Source organism: Canis lupus, chromosome 13 (assembly GCF_048164855.1).
Source record: "Canis lupus baileyi chromosome 13, mCanLup2.hap1, whole genome shotgun sequence".
Taxonomy (NCBI): Eukaryota; Metazoa; Chordata; class Mammalia; order Carnivora; family Canidae; genus Canis; species Canis lupus.
The window spans coordinates 3,979,092-3,996,667 of record NC_132850.1 but is presented as its reverse complement, the minus strand read 5'-3'; the positions used below and the strand labels follow the sequence as shown (position 1 = coordinate 3,996,667).

Sequence of the window (17,576 nt, the reverse complement as noted above, 5' to 3'; positions counted from 1 at the left end):
TGAGATTCAGCCTCCGGGAAGTCTTGGGGCACCGGTGCCGAGGAATCCACAGCCCCCCTCCAGCCCTTTCAGATGCCGGAGTCAGAAGGAATGAGGTGTAACTATAGGATTCAAACCCCTCCTCCCGTGGCAACAATCCCCCAGTGGACATGGTCTCTGAAAAGTTGCAGAGAGGGCCACGGAGAGAGCCCAGAGCACACGGGGAAACCTCAAGGTGCACCCCGGCTATAAGCCATGTCTTCACACACTAGGACAAGCACTGTGACTTGGCCTAGGGAAAGGGAGCCCCCTCCCCACCTGCTGCTCCCACCCTCCTCCCCTGCCCCCCCACCAGCCTGCTCCAGCAGCTGCAGCAGAAGTGGGGCCTCCTGGGGGAGGGGGGTGGGGGCTGGGATGCTGTGATACAGGATTTGTCAAAGCATTGAGGGTGAAGCCACCTCTGTGGCCCTTGGAGCTAGGGGCTATGTCACCATATCTTTCCTTTTGTCCCTTAGCTGGGGTAAGGGGACTGAGACCTCACTGGTGTGTGTGTGATGGGGCAGGGGAGGGAGGCCTGGGAGTGCATTAGTGAGAGTTCTCTGCCCTGCTGGTCGGAGGGGAAGGGCACCCCGGCTTGGTTGGGGACCTAGTGCCAACATTAGGGTGAGGTGTAGGAGGACCCAGACTTCAGCAAATGCTTGGGTCTCACACTGGAGGCCTATGCCTTCACGGGGGGCTGAGGACAGCAGAATGCTTCGTTTGGGAACAAATGCCCAAATCAATAATGGAGCATGGGGATTGGTCACTCCCTGGATAGCAAAAGCTTCCATCCTTTTTTTTTTTTTTTAAAGATTTTTATTTATTCATGAGACAGAAGCAGAAACAAAGGCAGAGGGAGAAGCAGGCTTCCTGTGGGGAGCCTGATGCAGGGACTTGATCCCAGGACCCTGGGATCATGCCCTGAGCTGAAGGCAGACGCTAAACCACTGAGCCACCCAGGTACCCTAAAATCTCTCATCCTTGCAGGGTCCAAGGTACCTGTCATGACCCCCCACCACCACCACCCCACACACACCCCCACCCCCACTTTGCTGCCCCTGCTGCCCGGAGCAGCCTTCCTGGCCTACATAGCTCTAAGGCTGGAAGTGCCCAGGGGCACAGATCAGATGTGAGCCAGTCTCCCCTGGACGTCTCTCGAGGGAAAGTGGCATGAATGTCCCTTCTGCTCTCATCCGGTGCCACAGATCTGGGAACCCCTGAAGGCAAGAACCAAGTCTTTGGGTCTTTCGCTATGAGTTCCCGCACCAGGGCCAGCACAGTGGGTCTCCAGAGGACCTTCCCTGCGCTGGGCCCGGCAAGACGCTGGGTGTGTCCTCCTGGGACTTGGCTGGGTCCCTGCTACAGCCGTACAGAGGCTGTGAAGGGATTTGCCCAAAGTTACACAGCAGGTCACCGTCCCGACTCCACCCCAGGTCCTTCCCACAGATATTCCCCGAATGTCCCCTGCGTCCTCATGCCCACATTCAGGGTGCCCCGAGGAAAGCGCATGCCGCCCCTCCAGGGCCCCTGACCCTCCTGCCCAGACGGGGGGTGGGGGGGGTGCCGGGCAACAACCTCCCGCCCCCAGTCCACCAGAAATGAACTCCAACTCCCATCTTAGTTTGTACCCAAGTCGGGGGGGGGGGGGGAGTTTATTTACAGAAAGGCTGGGGTGGATCTCAGGGTGGGTGGGGGTAAGGCCAGGAAGAGAAGGGGGAGGGGTGCTTAAATACTCAGATGGGAGGGACGCAGGGAGGAAGTAGTGGGGCCGCTTCAGACGGCCACCTCGGGGTGGGTCACCCACCAGCAGTCACCCAGCAAGTCCAGGGGAGGAAGGTGGGCTCAGGGACCGGCAGAGACCTCAGTCCACCTGCCCCAAAGAGGTGGCCACTGGAGGACAGCACAGATTACGGAGACATTTGCTTTGGTACCTTGTGAGTCGTGCTCTGGGAGGAAAGCCACCTCTTTGGAGCTGGGACTCTCCAGTGACCCTTGCCGTCTGTTGGCCTCACCTTTTCATCCCAATGCCCTCCCTTCGCTTCCCCCGAATCTTAGAATTTCCTTTTCCTCAGGACTCCAGGGTCCCGGATGGAAGGGTCTGGAAAGCTGGCTTCCTGGTCTGAGGGATGGGGTGCGTGTCCACCCCGCTGGAATCTAGTCCCCCCCCACCCCCCAGGATGCCCGCCAGGCTCTGTCCTGGCCTCCTGCTCATGGCCCTTTGATGGATCCGGGCTCTGTGAGGCGCGCAGAGGCGTAGGCCGAGGCTGCCAGGCAGGCCGCGGGCTCACAGAAGCCGGGCAGCCCCGCGGGGCCCGGCGGACCCGGTCGGCCTGCTTCCCCCGGGGCCCCTGGGGCGCCGCGGGCCCCGTCCTTGCCGTTGATTGCCTGCCCGGGCCGGCCGGGGAGCCCTACGGAAGGGAGAAGACCCCGCCGTCAGGGGCACCGCCTGTCCCAGCGCCAGGGGGGCAAGTGCTGTTTTTCAGGGAGGCAGGCGGGGGGGGGGGGGGGCAGGACGGAGCCCACCCAGTGCTCCTGGGTGTTCCAGAGGGACCCGAAGCTGGAGGAATGGGGCGTGGGCGAGCAGGAGAGGCCTCCACGGCAGAGACCCGGTGTCTGCGGGTCATGAATCCCAGGGCCCCAGGGGCAGGGCCAAGGTCTTACCTGGGATCCCGGGGGGCCCAGGCATCCCGGGGTGCCCGCGTCCCATCTCTCCCCGGTCACCCTTCTCTCCACGTTTTCCTGCGGAGAAAGAAAGGAGCTGTCGTTTTGCAGAACTGGAAATTCAAAGTTTGCGACTTTGGTTGCTATTTCATGTCCCATTTCCCACGCAGCAGTTATTCCTGTTTTGTTCTAGTTTTATACTAAAAAGAAGTTGGAAATGTCGGTAGAACTGGTTACACAGAGGAGAGTCCAGGGCAGGTGGCTCGGCGGTTTAGCGCCGCCTTCAGCCCAGGGCGTGATCCTGGAGACCCGGGATGGGATCGAGTCCCACGTCGGACTCCCGGTGCATGGAGCCTGCTTCTCCCTCTGCCTCTGTGTGTGTGTGTGTGTGTGTGTGTGTGTGTGTGTCTCATGAATAAATAAAATCTTTTAAAACTAAATAAAGGAAAGTCCAGGCAGAATGGAAGGTACAGCCGGTCGGGTTCATTACGGAGAGCGTCTAATGAGCATCCAGCCAGCCTTTACCATGTTCCGACGCTACTGAAATTACCTCCACGTGTAATCCTCAGGACTGTATGAGGCGGTGCTTACTAACCCCCCGTTTACAGATGAGAAATCTAGGGCCCAGGGAGATTATCAGGAAACTTGTCCAGGTCCGCAAGGGGAAAGTAGCAGAGTCTGGACAGACACCTGTCTTGTGACTCGAGTTTGCGTGCTTTACGACTTTGCTACGCGGCTTCCAGAGACACAGATGTTTACGGGGCACCACTAAGCAAATTTACAACAACCCCTCTCCCCCAAACCCCAAGTTATAAAATAGTACATTCATTTCCATCAATTTGCTACTGAGAAAGCCCAGGAGTCACATATGACTTCTGGAACCCTTGGCGGAGGGAACAGGGGATCCTGAGGGGGGATGAGGAGAGAAACCAAGAGGCTGAGCCATCAGCCCACAGAGCCCATAACCCCACCTGCACCCCGATCAGCACTCACCCTTGGGGCCGGTGTTGCCAATCTGACCCACGGCTCCCACGATGCCAGGAACGCCCCGAGGGCCAGGGTGCCCATGAGGTCCCTGCTTGCCTGGGTACCCAGGAGGCCCGGGGGGTCCTGGCGGACCCACCATCCCGATGGCACCCAGGGCCTCCCGCTTGGCACTCACAGCGACCTCTGCCAGTTGCTCTGGAGGGAGGGAAGGAGGGAGGGAGGGAGGTCAGTGAGATGGGGTCAGCTCAGTCCAGCCCGGGCCCCAGGTGTGAAGACCCCCAGGTGTGGAGACGCGTGAGCCACGAGCGTCCTGCCCCCTCCTCCTCCTCTGCCTTCGCGGAAACCGAAGACCAGCGAGGGCGGAGGAGGGGCCGCCCGCCCTCACCTTGCATCATCTTCATCATCACGGTCACGATGTGCTGGTCGCTGGCGTCCCGGCCCTGCGGGCAGAGGCGGCCTCCAGGAAGAAGCTCCGCCGGCCCCGGCCCCGGCCCCGCCCCGGCCCCGGCCCCGCCGACTCACCGCCACGCCCTGTCTCCCGGGCAGTCCCGGCACGCCTCGGTCTCCCGCCAGTCCTCGAGGGCCGGGGGGCCCGGGGTAGCCCTGCACCCCCGGGGCGCCCGCATCCCCGCTGGGGCCCGGGTAGCCGGCTTCTCCGCGGACTCCTTGCTGCCGGGGCGGAGCGCGGGTGAGACTTCGCACGTGCCGGGGAGGGGGGGAGGGGAGCAGCGCCCCGGGTAGGGGGAAGGCGGCGTCGCAGGGGCTGGACTCACCTGTCCCTTGGGCCCCGGCTCGCCGGACTCGCCCTGCAGGTACAGGCAGCTCGGTCACCGGGCGCTGAAGCCCCGCCCGCCCCGCGCGCCCCGCGCCGCCCCGCCCGCCCCGCGCCGCCCGCTCACCTTCTCGCCTTTCTCTCCCCGGAGGCCGGCCACCCCCGGGTCGCCCTGCAGATTAAGCACCGCGGGTCAGAGCAGCGGCGGCCGCCCAGCCACCTCCACCCCCCATCACCCCCACCTCAACCACCCATCAGCCCCACCTCCACCCCCATCACGATCCCCACCTCCACCCACATCACCCCCACCCATCGCCCCCACCTCCACCCCCCATCACCCACCACACCCACCTCCACCCCCATCACCCCCACCCCCGTCACCATCACCCACGCCTCCACCCCCCATTACCCCCACCTCCACCCCCTATCACCCATCACCCCCACCCCCCATCACCCATCCCTCCCACCCCGCCGCTGCCCAGGACGCTGCTACTCACCACGCTGCCGCGGGGGCCGGTCTTCCCCGGGAAGCCCTGCAGCAAGCGGGGAGGCAGGGCTTGGTGAGGTCACGCCCCCCCTTCTGGCCACACCCCCTGCAGCCCGCCGCGCCCCGCCTCGCCCCTCCAGCCCGCTCCATCCCCCGCACCCGGCAGGTCTTTGGGCCTTGCTCCCAGGTATTTTCCAGCCCCTTCTGTACCTTGTCTCCCTTGATGCCTGGCAAGCCTTGGGGCCCTGGAATTCCGGGGGGGCCCTGCTCCCCCTTGGGGCCCTGAGGAGACAAGAATCCAGAGCAGTAAATGGCAGGGGGCGCCCAGGCTGCTCCCTGCTGCCCCTCCCAGCCACCTCCACTTACCTGCCGTCCCTGAGGGCCTGGCTGCCCCACCGGCCCCCTCTCACCCTGGTCACCCTGAAACGAAAAGAAAGGATGAGGAGCACGGGGTCAGCAGGGGCACCCCCCCAGCCCCCTCTCCGACCCCGATCCTGCTGGTCAGGGTGCCCTCCCCTCCGCTGTCCCAGCTTGGAGCCCCTTGCTCCGCGTCATACACCAGCGATCGGCCCTTGCTGGGAAGGCCCCACGCAGCCTGGGCAGGACTAGGCGGGTGCTGGAGCCTTGGTAGGACCCACATCTGGGTCCCCGAGTGCCCGGGGAGCGGGCAGGCGGCAGAAACCGCTGTGCCAGGCCCTCACCTTCTGCCCCATGATGCCTCGGGGTCCGATTTCTCCTTGAGGTCCTGGCTCTCCCTGGGGGTCAGAAATTGGGAGTGAGCCGTTGGCCCCTGGCTGCCCTGGGCCTCAGCTGAGTCACTTCATCAGGGAAGCCTTTCCTTGTGCTCTGTCCTTCGGGTCCCCGTACTCCTCCTCCAATAGGACCCACAGCTGTAGTTACTATCCTGTGATCGTAGGTTCAAGATCCGCCTTTTCCACTACACTTTAGCTCTGAGTGAGAGACTGTCTCGTCCAACACAGCTACAGGGATTTGGTGAATGTTTATGGAATGAATGATTGAATGAATGAATGACTGTCTGCTGGATTCTTAGCTCGGGTCAGTGTGGCCATCGGAGGAGGGGACACCCATACAGGACAGAACTGATCCCCACCATCACTGCATTGTACATAGAGAAACGACCACCCAGAGAGGAAAAGGGAGCACCCCTGGGTCAGTGGGGTCAGTGGCACAGCCCAGACTGGGATCCAGGGCACCCCCCGCACTAGGGCTTCACCCCACACCTCACCCAGGCCTCATATGCTGGGTGCAGGGTCTTCAGGCCTGGGAGGGGGGCCAGTGCAAGAGCCCTGTGTTCTGGGGAGAGCACTTACCTCCTTCCCAGGGGGACCAGAGAATCCAGGGAGGCCCTGCTGGCCTGGTTCACCCTGCAGGAAAACACAGTTTTAAGGTGAGTCTGGGGGGCCCAGGCAAGCCCTTGACCTTGGGGAGCCTGGTGAACCCTAAACAGAATCTAGAACCACATGAATTGGGGATACGGTGTTTTTGGTCAGGTCTTCTGGAGTCCACAGATTTTCCCGTATTTGTTTCCTCCTCTGGATTGGGAGCCGTGTCTCTTGTCCCCAAGGAGGGCAGGGGGAGGGGGCAAGCGGGAGGTGGTGAGGCCCAAGGGGACTTGTGTCCAGGCCATGTCCTTGAACCTGGGGTGAGGCCTGGCCTTGCAGTCTTTGAGCCATGCCCCTGGACCCTGCCCGCAGGCTCCCTTGCTCAGATGAAGCCAGTTCTGTCCCCAGCCTGGAGTCACCATACCTTGTCTCCCGGGCCTCCTTTTGTCCCAGGCTGGCCCGGCACGCCCTGTAGAAAGAAGTTGGTATCAGTTTCTACCCTGGCTTTGGGGAACCCCAGGCATCTCCGGCTTTACCTCCCATCCCCAATCCAGATCCCCTCCTTTGGGAGGCCCAGTCCTGGCCTCACAAACCTGACTGAGCCCTGAGCCCTGGTGGGAGTGGGGGTGTGGGGGTGTGTGTGGGAGTGTGTGGAGGGGTGGCACAGGGGCCTGCAGCCTGCAGGGAGGAGAGGAGGCCCCTGCGCTAACAGGCACACGTGAACACATGTAGGAACGTGCTCTGCACCTGGGCGTGTTATCAGGCTTTGGCCTCAGTGCCCCCAGCAGGGAGGGAGGCGAGGCGCCCATGGACTGGGCTCCCGGAAGGCGTGGGATGGAGGTGGCCCTGAACGGTGACAAGGCCCAGAGAGATGGGGAAGGGCGGTCCAAGCAGCAGCGCCTGCAAAGGCCTGAAGGTGTGGGGTTAGAACAGCCAACAGCCGAGAAAGGGGAGGACCCGGGGGCAGTGGCTGATGAGGATGGAAGGGTAGGGTGGCATCAGTTAGGGTGGGCTGTGAGGACAAGCACTGTGACTGTCCTGTTCACAACTCTCCCTGCCACTCAGTGTGCCCCGGGGACTCTGTCTTGGAGCACTGGATGGAATGGCTTTCCTGGAAGCAATGGGGGCCACGGAGAGCACTTCAGTGGGGAGGAGCCAACACAGGGAATCTGAGTGGCCACAGAGATGGTGATGGGGCCTGGGCTGCGTGGGGACAAGGACTAGAGCGAGAACCCTGGGTGTGTGTTCACACCCAGCCTCATCAGCCACCCATGCCGCCAGGAGGGAGTGGGCAGCCCTGAGGAGGAGAAGCAGTGTGCCCGTGGGGCAGCCCCTGGGATCCCCCCACTCACCGCTAGGCCTTGGTGGCCTTGGTTTCCTGGCCGCCCTGCCTGTCCCGCACTGCCCTGGGAGACACGGAGAACAGAGGCACAAGTGAAAGCCCCAGCAAGAGGGTCCATGGCTTCCACTCAAGTGCCAGTAGGGAAACTGAGGCCCAGAGGCAAGCAGGGCTGTGTCCGTGACACACCTGAGGATCCCAGGCTCCTAGGCCTCCGGGATCAGTGTGATGAGACTGGCCTGAGCCAGGAGGGACCCCGACCCTCCCAAACCCACCGGCAGTCCCCACTCCTACCTTCATGCCTGGCGTGCCTGGGGTCCCATCCTTGCCATCGATGCCTGGGGGCCCCTGCTCAGAAGGAAAGTTGAAGGGAGACTCACAGTGGGGAGACGCCTGGGGTTAGGCCACCCACACGTCCCTGTGTGACCGCTGCAGCATGAGGGTAGGAAGTGGGTCTGGTTATCTCAAGAACCCCCACCAGCCAACTGGGAGGGGAGCAGAAATGGGAGGAGGGTCTGGGGGGACAGACCGCAGTCCTTCCTCTGAGTGGGGGACAAGTGTCCCAGATTGCCGCAAGATCCCCCCACCCTCTGCTCCACCATCACCCTATTTGCAGGTGAAGGAACTACAGCCCAGCAAGAGGGCTTTTCCCAGGTCACAGAGCAGCCCGCCCTCTGTCCTCCTAGAATCCCAGGCTCCCTGTCCTCTAGGACCTGGGACAGACTGACCCACTCTCTGTCGGGGTAGCCCTGGGCCACTTACGGTTGCTCCCTTCGGGCCTGTTATGCCCTGAGGTCCTCGGAGACCTTGGCCACCCTGCAAAGTAGACAGAAATGAGGTCACCTTCAGGGTGCCGAACCCCCACCTGGCTGTTCAGAGAGGTGATGAGAAGGTGTCGGGCCCAGGATCCCTCTTGGCACAGGAACACGGAGCAGAAGCTGAGGGAGGGGGCCTGGGAACTGGGGGGGCAGTAGCAGAAGTCAGCCCCGCACCGATGGGACTGGATGGGGCACGTCCAGGGGAAGGAACTGGAGGTCCACCGGGACCTCCCCCACCTGGGCTCTGAGCTCCACTTACTGAAGAAACACAACAACTCAATACAATGTGTGGATTTTGGGTCTTGATTTGAACAAGAACCTTGAAGGGACTTTTTTTTTTTTTTAAGATTTTATTTATTCACGATAGACATAGAGAGGGAGAGAGAGAGAGGCAGAGACACAGGCAGAGGGAGAAGCAGGCTCCATGCATGGAGCCCGACGTGGGACTCGATCCCGGGACTTCAGGATCACACCCTAGGCTGAAGGCAGGTGCTAAACCGCTGAGCCACCCAGGGTTCCCGCTTTTTTTTTTTTTTTTTTTAAGATTGTATTTATTTATTTGAGAGAGAGACAGAGATGGCGACAGAGCCAGGGAGTTGGAGGAGAAGCAGGCTCCCCAATGAGCAGGGAGCCCAGATGCAGGGGTGGGGGGCAGGGGTGGTCTCCATCCCAGGACCCTGGGATCATGATGTGAGCCCAAGGCAGCCATGTACCAACCGAGCCACCCAGGTGCCCTCTGAAGAGACATTATTGAGATAATTAGGAAACACGGAACACAGACTGGTTATTTTGCGGACATTAAGGAATAATTGATCATTTTGTTGGTATGATAATGAAGGATAGTGTGATTTTGGGGAGGAAAAGTCCTTATTTTTCCTTGTAAAAATACGACTCTTGCAGTACTTCCTTGTAAAAGTCCTTGTATGTAGAGACATGCAGAAGTATTTAAGGGTGGGACGTCCGGGTGGCTCAGCGGTTGAGCATCTGCCTTCAGCCCAGGGCGTGACCCTGGGGTCCCAGGATCGAGTCCCACGTCAGGCTCCCTGCATGGAGCCTGCTTCTCCCTCTGCCTGTGTCTCTGTCTCTCTCCCTCTCTCTCTCTGTGTCTCTCACGAATAAATAAATAAAATCTTTAAAAAAGAAGTATTAAAAAAAAAAAAGAAGTATTTAGGGGTGAAATGACATATGAGGGGATTTGCTTGGAAACATGAGCCACAAAGTGGTGGATTGACTGCGACAGAATGTCACCTTGGGGAGACAGGTATATGGAGGTCGTTCTAGAATTCTCTCTACTTTTATGTACGTTTAAAAACTGGCACGGCCAAAAAACGTTTACTTTCTGCTCAACTTCTCTCTAAACTCAAAACTGCTCAAAAATGAAGTCAATTAATTAAAAAAAAAAAGGAAGTTCAGAGGTTTGGGACGTGGCCCAAATCCCATTAGCCCCGTGGCTGATCTGCTGGAATGTCATTGTCTGGCCGCCACGGGCCTGGGACCAGATCCCGCCGCTTCTCTCAAGCTGAATTTGCTCAGCGCAGGCTGGGCTTGCAGGAGTGGGGCTGCTGGGGTGCGGGGCTCCCAGCGCAAAGGCTCCTGCCCCACACCAGTCGCTCACGCGCACTGACACAGAGTAACGCACACGCATGCACACACGCACGTGCAGACGCACAGAGTGACCCATGTGTGCACACCTGCACAGCACAGCACGGAGTCTGCACACACCCCCATGCATCCGCACAGACACAGAGTGACACACACGCATGCACACACCCGCACACACGCACGTGCAGATGCACAGAGTGACCCATGTGTGCACACCTGCACAGCACAGCACGGAGTCTACACACACCCCCATGCATCCGCACAGACACAGAGTGACACACACGCATGCACACACCCGCACACACGCACGTGCAGAGTGACCCATGTGTGCACACCTGCGCAGCACAGCACGGAGTCCGCACACACCCCCCCCCATGCATCCGCACAGACACAGAGTAACACACACTGGCGCACACACACACACCTGGGCAGACACCCAGAGCACGCACACACCCGCTCACACTCGAGCCCCAGGGGGAGCTGAGTCCTGCCCAGTGCTGTCCAGGGGCCCCGACCCGACAAGCGGTGGCTGAGGACTCACCACATCGCCCTTCTCCCCCGCTCGGCCCGGTGGCCCCCGTGGACCTTCCTCACCCTGGCAAGAAGGACAAAGGGGAATCCAGGTCACCCGGGCTCGGGGGGAAGCCACCCTCCCCTTGTAGCCCCAGGAGCTCCAGCGGGAGCAAGAGGACACTTACGGGTGACCCGGCAGCACCAATGGAGCCCACCATGCCTTTGTACCCACGAGGACCCTGGGGACAGGAGAGGGACAGTCAGTGCTGCCAGAGCGCAGAGGCCAGAGGGCGGGTCATGACGACTCTTGCAGTACTCCCGGCTGACTTACCATCTCTCCTTTGGGTCCCTCCATGCCCGGGTAGCCCCTGATGCCCTGGGGACCCTGTCAAGACAGAAGAATGACAGCAATGGCAATTCCACTTCATTGCAGCTTCTCTGACCCCCACCCCTGCTGTTCACCACGCCCCTCTGAGGCAGGGGGCATAGTCCCGACCTCAGAGAGGGGACAAGGAGGCTCAGGGACCGGGGAGGGACTCATCAAGGTCACTCGGGGGACACTGCCAAACCTGGGCCTCGGCTGGGTCTGCTGGCTGACAGCCTTGGCTCCTGTCCCCCGATTTCTGACCGCCTTGGCCTCCCTCCCCCACCCAGAGACATGCCACCTGCACGCGGCTGTTTCTTTTTCAGGTTGGAGGCCAGACCCAGGGGGTGGCTCCACTAAGATGCCGTAGGATGAGGAGGGGAGGGCCCTGAGGTGGGGGGCGCCGAGTGTTCCTTACCGGTGGTCCAGGGATGCCTTGCTCTCCAGAGGCACCCACATCTCCCTTGGGACCCTAGGGGGGCAGGAATGAGTGATCAGACAGGCAGGACCCTAGAACCCAGACAGTCCCATGTGTGACAGACAGAGGAGAAATGGACACCCAGGAGGAGAACGGACTTGCCCAGGGACACACTGGGCCTCCTGCTTCTCAGCTCAAGGCTCGGGCCCCAGAGACCCACAGGGGAAGGAGGGGGGATGAGGAGGGGAGGCCCCTGTGAGCCCTCTTCCCACCACCTGCCGGGCCTCTGCCCTCACACTCACCGGCTTCCCCTGGCGGCCAGAATCGCCCAGAACCCCGCGTTTGCCAGGATGCCCCTGAAGGGAAGGAGGGAGCTCGGTGTGAGGTCCACCCCCAAACACCTGCTCTGCCCCCCAAAGCCTTGCGCCAGTGACTTACCTTCACCCCCTGCAGCCCTGGGGGGCCTTTCACCCCTGCCGGACAGTTGGTCGGACACTGGAAAGAAAATCCCGCCGGGTTCTGGGGTCACTGGCTTGCCTCAGGCCAGCGGGGCTGTGCTCCCCATCTTGCCAACTCCCGAACCCTCCTCTCACCCCTCTAGGTTGAAGCCGCAGCCTCTCCCCCTCCCCGTGACTCCACCTCCAGAGCCCACCCGCCCCAGGCCCGTGGCTCACCAAGAAATCCGCGCTGCCTTCCAGGCCCTGGATGGTTCCGGGTCGGCCCTGAGGGAGATGTATGAAGAAGGAGCCCGACCCCAACCTTTCCCACCCCAGGCTTGTGCCAGAGGCCCTCATCCTGACCCATGTGGGAGGTCCGAGGACACTTACCGGTTTGCCAGGTGGCCCCGGGGGCCCCGATGGCCCATCTGGTCCGGGATCCCCCTGGAAGCAAAAGGGGCCAAAATTTATTCTGCCTGGCACTGCCAGTGTCACTCTGCCCCCCTCCTGCTACTGCCCTGCCCACTCCGTCCTCCAGGTCGGCTTCTTTTTGCCTGAAAGTTCTACGGCAGGGTGGGCTCAGCAGGAGGGGTTTCTGCCCCAGACCCAGAAGTAGGCTAGCTTGGAGGTAAAGGGCAGGAGGCAGAGAGTGCGGAGGGGGGGGCTGGGGCTCACCTTGGGGCCTGTGATTCCAATCTCACCGGGGAGGCCAACAGGTCCAGGTGGTCCCTAGGAGCAGAGCCGTCACTGGCCAGGATGCCTCGGAGGGTTAGCTCACCCTGACACAAAGGTCGGGACTCTGCTACCCAGAGGCCCCTTCCCCACTTTTACTTTGCAGCCAAGCCCAGAGACACTGGCAGCTTAGGGCTTTAGGGGCCGGAGAATCCCAGAGCCAGCAGACAGGCCCAGCGTGAGCTGGCCCAGAGTCCTCCCGGCAAGTGTGCCTGTGCTTGACACCATCCCAGTGTGCTGGCCCCTCCCCTTCATGTCCAGTCCCCTGGAAGCCCTTCTGTGTCCTCCTTCCCCAAGAGTCTCAGGGCCCCTGTTCCATCCGGGAAGACTTACAGGAGGTCCAGCAAAGCCAGGGCCCTGGAACAGAAGGAAAGGAGTTCGGGTTCATGGCTCCTTCTCCAAGTTCCTCCCCCGCCCCCCCCCCCCCCCGTAAAAGCATCCCTTGGAGCCCAGATGTCACTCACCGGCAGGCCAGGGGGACCGGGGAGCCCAGGCTGGCCCTGAAGGAGCAATGGGACAGGTTCAGAGGCTGGGGTCTCCTATGTCCCTGCTCCTGTCTACTACAGCCCACCCTCCCCCCTGGAATACCCAAGCTGAGTCCTCAGCAGGCCACTTACCTTGACTCCAGGGATCCCCATGGGGCCAGGCTCCCCCTTGGCTCCAGTTAGACCCTGGGGAAGAACAAGAAGGTAGATCAGGGAAGGGCAAACCTGTTCCCTGAACCATGTGATAAGCCAGGGCCTGAGGTCTCTCCTGGGTGGGCCCAAGCTGCCCTTCACCTGCTCCAGGAAGGCCAAGGGGCCTCAACACCTTGCTTTCTCTTCCCCCAGTTTCCACAACAACCGTGGGAGGCAAGCAGGCAGAGTAATTCCCCTCTTTTGAAAGATGAGAAACCAAGGCCCAAGGATTTGTCTGGGCAGGCCTCACACCTGCCAGGTTAGCAGCCTGGGAGACCTAGAGGTAGGCCTGCCCTTGGCAACTTCTTCTGATCCTTAGTGTTCACATCTGCAAAATGGGTTAATCACGTTCACCTCTCTGCATAGATGTGAGAACCAAGGCGCTAGTGGAAGGCATGTGATTTTTAATCTTTGCAGGGTGTGGAAAATTTTGGAGGGGTCCTGAGGGCTGCTCATAGCTCTGATGACACCTCTTGAGCCAGCAGGACAAAGACAACTCATGGGATCATGGGACCTCTTTGTCCTCCATCTTTTAGTGATTAACCCAAGTGTATTCCCCAATCAGATGACTGTCCCAGTAGTCCTGGCTGTGTCCAGGAGCCTGTGACCTTGGCGTCCCTGGGAATTTTGTGGTATCAGTCAATAATATTCCTCTCCTGAGTTCTCCTGGGGCTGCGAGGGGGTAGGGTATGGCAGGGAAGGAAGGGACAGCTCCATCCACAGCATTCGATCTGTACTTGGAGGCCAGAAATGTGAGAGTAAACCCATTAGCTGCTGCAGAGGAACAGAACCCCTCTTTGGGACCCCATGTGCCTGCGATCCATGCTTCCGGGTGGCTGTGAGGTCATGAGCCACATGAAGGTGAAGGGAACTCATAGCTGTACAGTCTCCATCCTGCTGCCCTGCTCTGAACAGAAAAGCAGGGAAGATGCCAGAACTGGGCTCTGAAAGTCAGGGAGTGCAGCTCTAACCTGCTTTAGCCGACACTCAGGTACTTACATCAATCCCAGGCTTCCCATCAGGCCCATCTGGCCCGGGTTTGCCAGGCTCTCCCTTCAGTCCCTTAAAAACAGAGGTTGGGCAAATATTAGCCAGAGGAGGGCAAGACCCAGAAAGGTCAAAGGTCAAAGCAGAAAAAGCACTCACCGGAGGGCCGGCTTTCCCAGGGGGCCCCTTGTCACCCTGCAAGATACAAGTCGGTCAAATAGCACCCTGTGGCTCACACTACCCCAAATGGCCACACACAGGCCCTGGCTGGCTGGTCCCACATGCCCTCTCCTCACTCTCTTCTCTTCTGCTCTGGGTTCCCCTCAGCCTGGCATTTTAATATTTTTATTAATTTTTTATTTTTTATGAAAATAGCTCCCTTCCCCCCCAACCCCCCCCCCCAAAAAAAAAATCATGGGTGGATTGAGATCAACCCCAGCCAGGCTGGAGAGGGTGCTGTCAACACGCAAGCAGGCTATAGACACACCGCTGTTGCTAAGGTGCCAGTTACAGGACCCACAGAGACGGTTGTGGGTTCCAAGTTACCTGAGCGTGGGCGCCTCTTGGATTTGGGCAAGTGTGGCAGAAACGTGGGACTTTCAGAAACACATGAAAGGGGACATGAACTGGGTGGGCAGCAGCTATTTTTGGATTGGGATCAGGAAGAGAAGAGACTGGGACAAGGACAAGGGCCAAGAGGGACTACGAAGGGCTCCGATCCAATCGTTCCCAAGGCAGGAAGTCCCCCCCCACTCCCATGACAAAGGACTCATAGTGACAAAGGACAGACAGGGCCAGTGGAGTCATATTTAGCCCCAGAGCCGCCTTCAGGCAGCTCAGGGCCTGCGGCAGCCAGGGAGCCTGGCAGGGACCCAGCGGCCCGGGGTTGGGGGGGGGCACCAGGTTGAATAGAAGTCTGTCCAGATGGGTAAACACGGAGCTGACCTCCTGGGGGAGCCTCCTGAATGGGGCATTTAACCCTCCGCCGCTAGGGAGCTAGGAGGGCGGCGACAGCCCCGTGCTTCTAAATCCGGGAGGAGGAGGCAAAGGAAGAGCGGGGGTCTGGCTTCGGCGGGGCAGCGGTCTGACCGAGGCTTCGAGCCACCCCAAGAAGCATCCAGACGTGCCGGGGGCAGGGCCGGAGGTTAGGGCGGCTCCCGCCCCAAGGGAAGGGATGGGGGTGGGGGCTGCGGCTGTGAGCTCGGCGGCCACGGGACAGCAGCCCCTTGTGGGCGCGCGGCGGCCACCCGCTCGGCTCTCCGCGCTGCTTCGGGGTTTTCCAGGAACAAACGGGCTCCTTGTGGGGAGGCCGGCGCCGCCTACTGACCGCAGGGGGCGCTGCAACCCCCCCCTCCCCCCCCCCCCCCCCCCCCCCGGCCTCCCGAGGCTCACAAAGTCCCCCTTTGTGCGCAGCTCCCCCGCCCCCCGCCCGACCCAGGTTAGAGACTCACGTCGATGCCGTCGGATCCAGGCACTCCCGGCGGCCCCGGGGGGCCCGGGGGCCCCGGTTCTCCGGGCGGACCTCTCTGAGAACACACACAGGGGGAGGCCCTCAGACGGTGCAGGGGGCGGGGGTCCCTGCGGAGAGCCCCCCCGGGGCGCGGCGCGCTCACGGGGAACCGACTGTGCGGCGCCCTGGGTGCCCCTCCCGGCGCTCAGGACCCGAGGCGCGGCCCCGGGTTGGCCGCGGGGGGACCCGGCTCCCGGAGAGCGAGCGCGGAGCGCGTCCCGGTGCGCTGGCCCGCGGGGCCCGTGCGCGGTCGCGGAGGGCGGAGGGCGGAGGGCGGAGGGCGGTGGACGGAGCGGGAGACCGGGGCGCCGCGGGTCCCAGCGGGCAGGCGACGGCGGGCTCCGGGACCGCTCGCTCGCACGACAGGTACCGACGGTGAGCGGGTGCCCTGCCCCCTGCGCCTGGCGCGCCTAACCCGAAAGGAGCACGCGGGGGGCGCCCCTCCCCGGAGCCCCTCCGTTTCCCGTTGGCTTGCCCTCCGCGGGGCAGCCCCCCCCCCCGCCCCGGGCCCGCGCCCTCCGCGCAGCGAGGTGCCAGGCTGGCGCCCGGGCCGGTCCCGGTGGGTCCCCGCGCCCCGGTGGCCCCCGGCAGCGGGGCCGAGCGGCGTCTGGCTGGAGCCCCCCGGGGGGAGGCGGCGCCGGGGCACCGGAGCCCCGTGAATGGGCACCATTGTCTCGCCCGCCACCCGGGCTCTCGGGGCTCCCGGCCGCGCCGCCTGTCCCAGGCCGGGCCGCGCGCCTCCGGACAGGGCCCCCCTGGCTCCCCGGGCCCCTCCGCCTCCCTCGCGGCGCCCGGACGCGCCCGCTGTGCGCCCCGCCGAGGGGAAGCGCCGAGGCCCGCACCCCGACCCGTCCCCGCCCCCGCCCCCCGCACCCCGACCCCGCGCGGCGGCCGCGGCACTTACGATCTGCGCCAGGGCGAGCGCGAGCCCCTGGAGCAGCAGCAGGAGGCGGCGGGCGGCGGCCATGCGGGCGGCGGAGGCTCGGGCGGGCGGGCGGCGCGGGCTGCTCTCGGACGGGGCGGGCGGGCGGGCGCCTGAATATGCGGCGGGGCGGGGCGGGGGCCGCGGGGCCGTCACCCGAGAGGGCGGCCGAGGGGCCGAGGCCCGCGCAGCTCCGCCCCGCCCGGCGCCGCAGCCAGCGCCCACCCTCTGCCCCCGAGGGGAGGCGCCGGCCGTCGGGGGGGCCCCTGCAGCCTGACCCCGGGCCGAGCCTCGGCCCGTCGCTCCTCTGCTCCAGGGCGCAGGCCGAGAGCGAGCCGTGGGTCCTGCACCCCAGGTCGCAGAGGCCCCCACCGCCCGGGTCCTGCACCCCAGGTCGCAGAGGCCCCCACCCACCTGGCTTAGCAGCACAGACCGGCAGGCCTCTTCTGCAGGAAAGCCTACCACAAGCCTTACGGGTCGGCGGTCCCGGGAGCCCCCCCATGCACCCCGTGCCGCACCTCCAGACCCCCTCATCTCCCTCTCACCTCCCTGCTCCCGCCGCAGCTAGGAGGTCAGGCTTTTGGAGGCCACCAGCGAGCCCCAGGCCCTCTTAGTGCCCCCGGAAGCACTGAAGCTCCTGTTGCTCCTGGAGCCGCCCTTGGCCATGCTCTCCTTGAAGCCTCCCTGCCCAGGCCCCCACCGTCCAGCGTCCTCCTCCTCCTCCTCCACCTCCTCCTCTTCCTCCTCCTCCTCCTCCCCCTTCTCCTCACCTTGCCTTTTCTTCACTGCAGCTTCTTGAAGCACCAGAGTCTCTAGGTATCCCTCGGGGTGACCTCCTCCATGAAGCACTCCCCCTCCCCCGTTTGTCCAGCATCACCCCTCTCCCAGTCTCTTAGCTCCCTTTTCCTTCCCTTAAGCAATGTTGGTGAAGTGCTTTGGAATCTGTCGCTAACGGTGACCACAGGCACCTGAAACCATATAGTGTCCTC

General features: G+C 62.6%; 1 protein-coding gene across 1 annotated transcript; it reads right to left on the bottom strand.

Moving 5' to 3' along the window:
• Nucleotides 1-811: 811 nt before the first annotated feature.
• On the bottom strand, nt 812-16,684 carry COL9A2 (collagen type IX alpha 2 chain). Its single transcript, XM_072771738.1, has 32 exons — nt 16,570-16,684; nt 15,607-15,681; nt 14,315-14,350; nt 14,168-14,230; nt 13,109-13,162; nt 12,956-12,991; nt 12,825-12,848; nt 12,435-12,488; nt 12,150-12,203; nt 11,997-12,044; nt 11,761-11,817; nt 11,625-11,678; nt 11,323-11,376; nt 10,872-10,925; nt 10,726-10,779; nt 10,569-10,622; nt 8,370-8,423; nt 7,902-7,955; nt 7,621-7,674; nt 6,693-6,737; nt 6,257-6,310; nt 5,627-5,680; nt 5,292-5,345; nt 5,136-5,207; nt 4,936-4,971; nt 4,566-4,610; nt 4,440-4,472; nt 4,189-4,335; nt 4,052-4,106; nt 3,673-3,861; nt 2,680-2,757; nt 812-2,426 (listed from the first exon to the last, which is right to left on the bottom strand). The coding sequence occupies exons 1-32, from the start codon at nt 16,630-16,632 to the stop codon at nt 2,227-2,229; spliced, it is 2,058 nt and encodes a 685-aa protein (XP_072627839.1). The 5' UTR covers nt 16,633-16,684; the 3' UTR covers nt 812-2,226.
• Nucleotides 16,685-17,576: the final 892 nt, after the last annotated feature.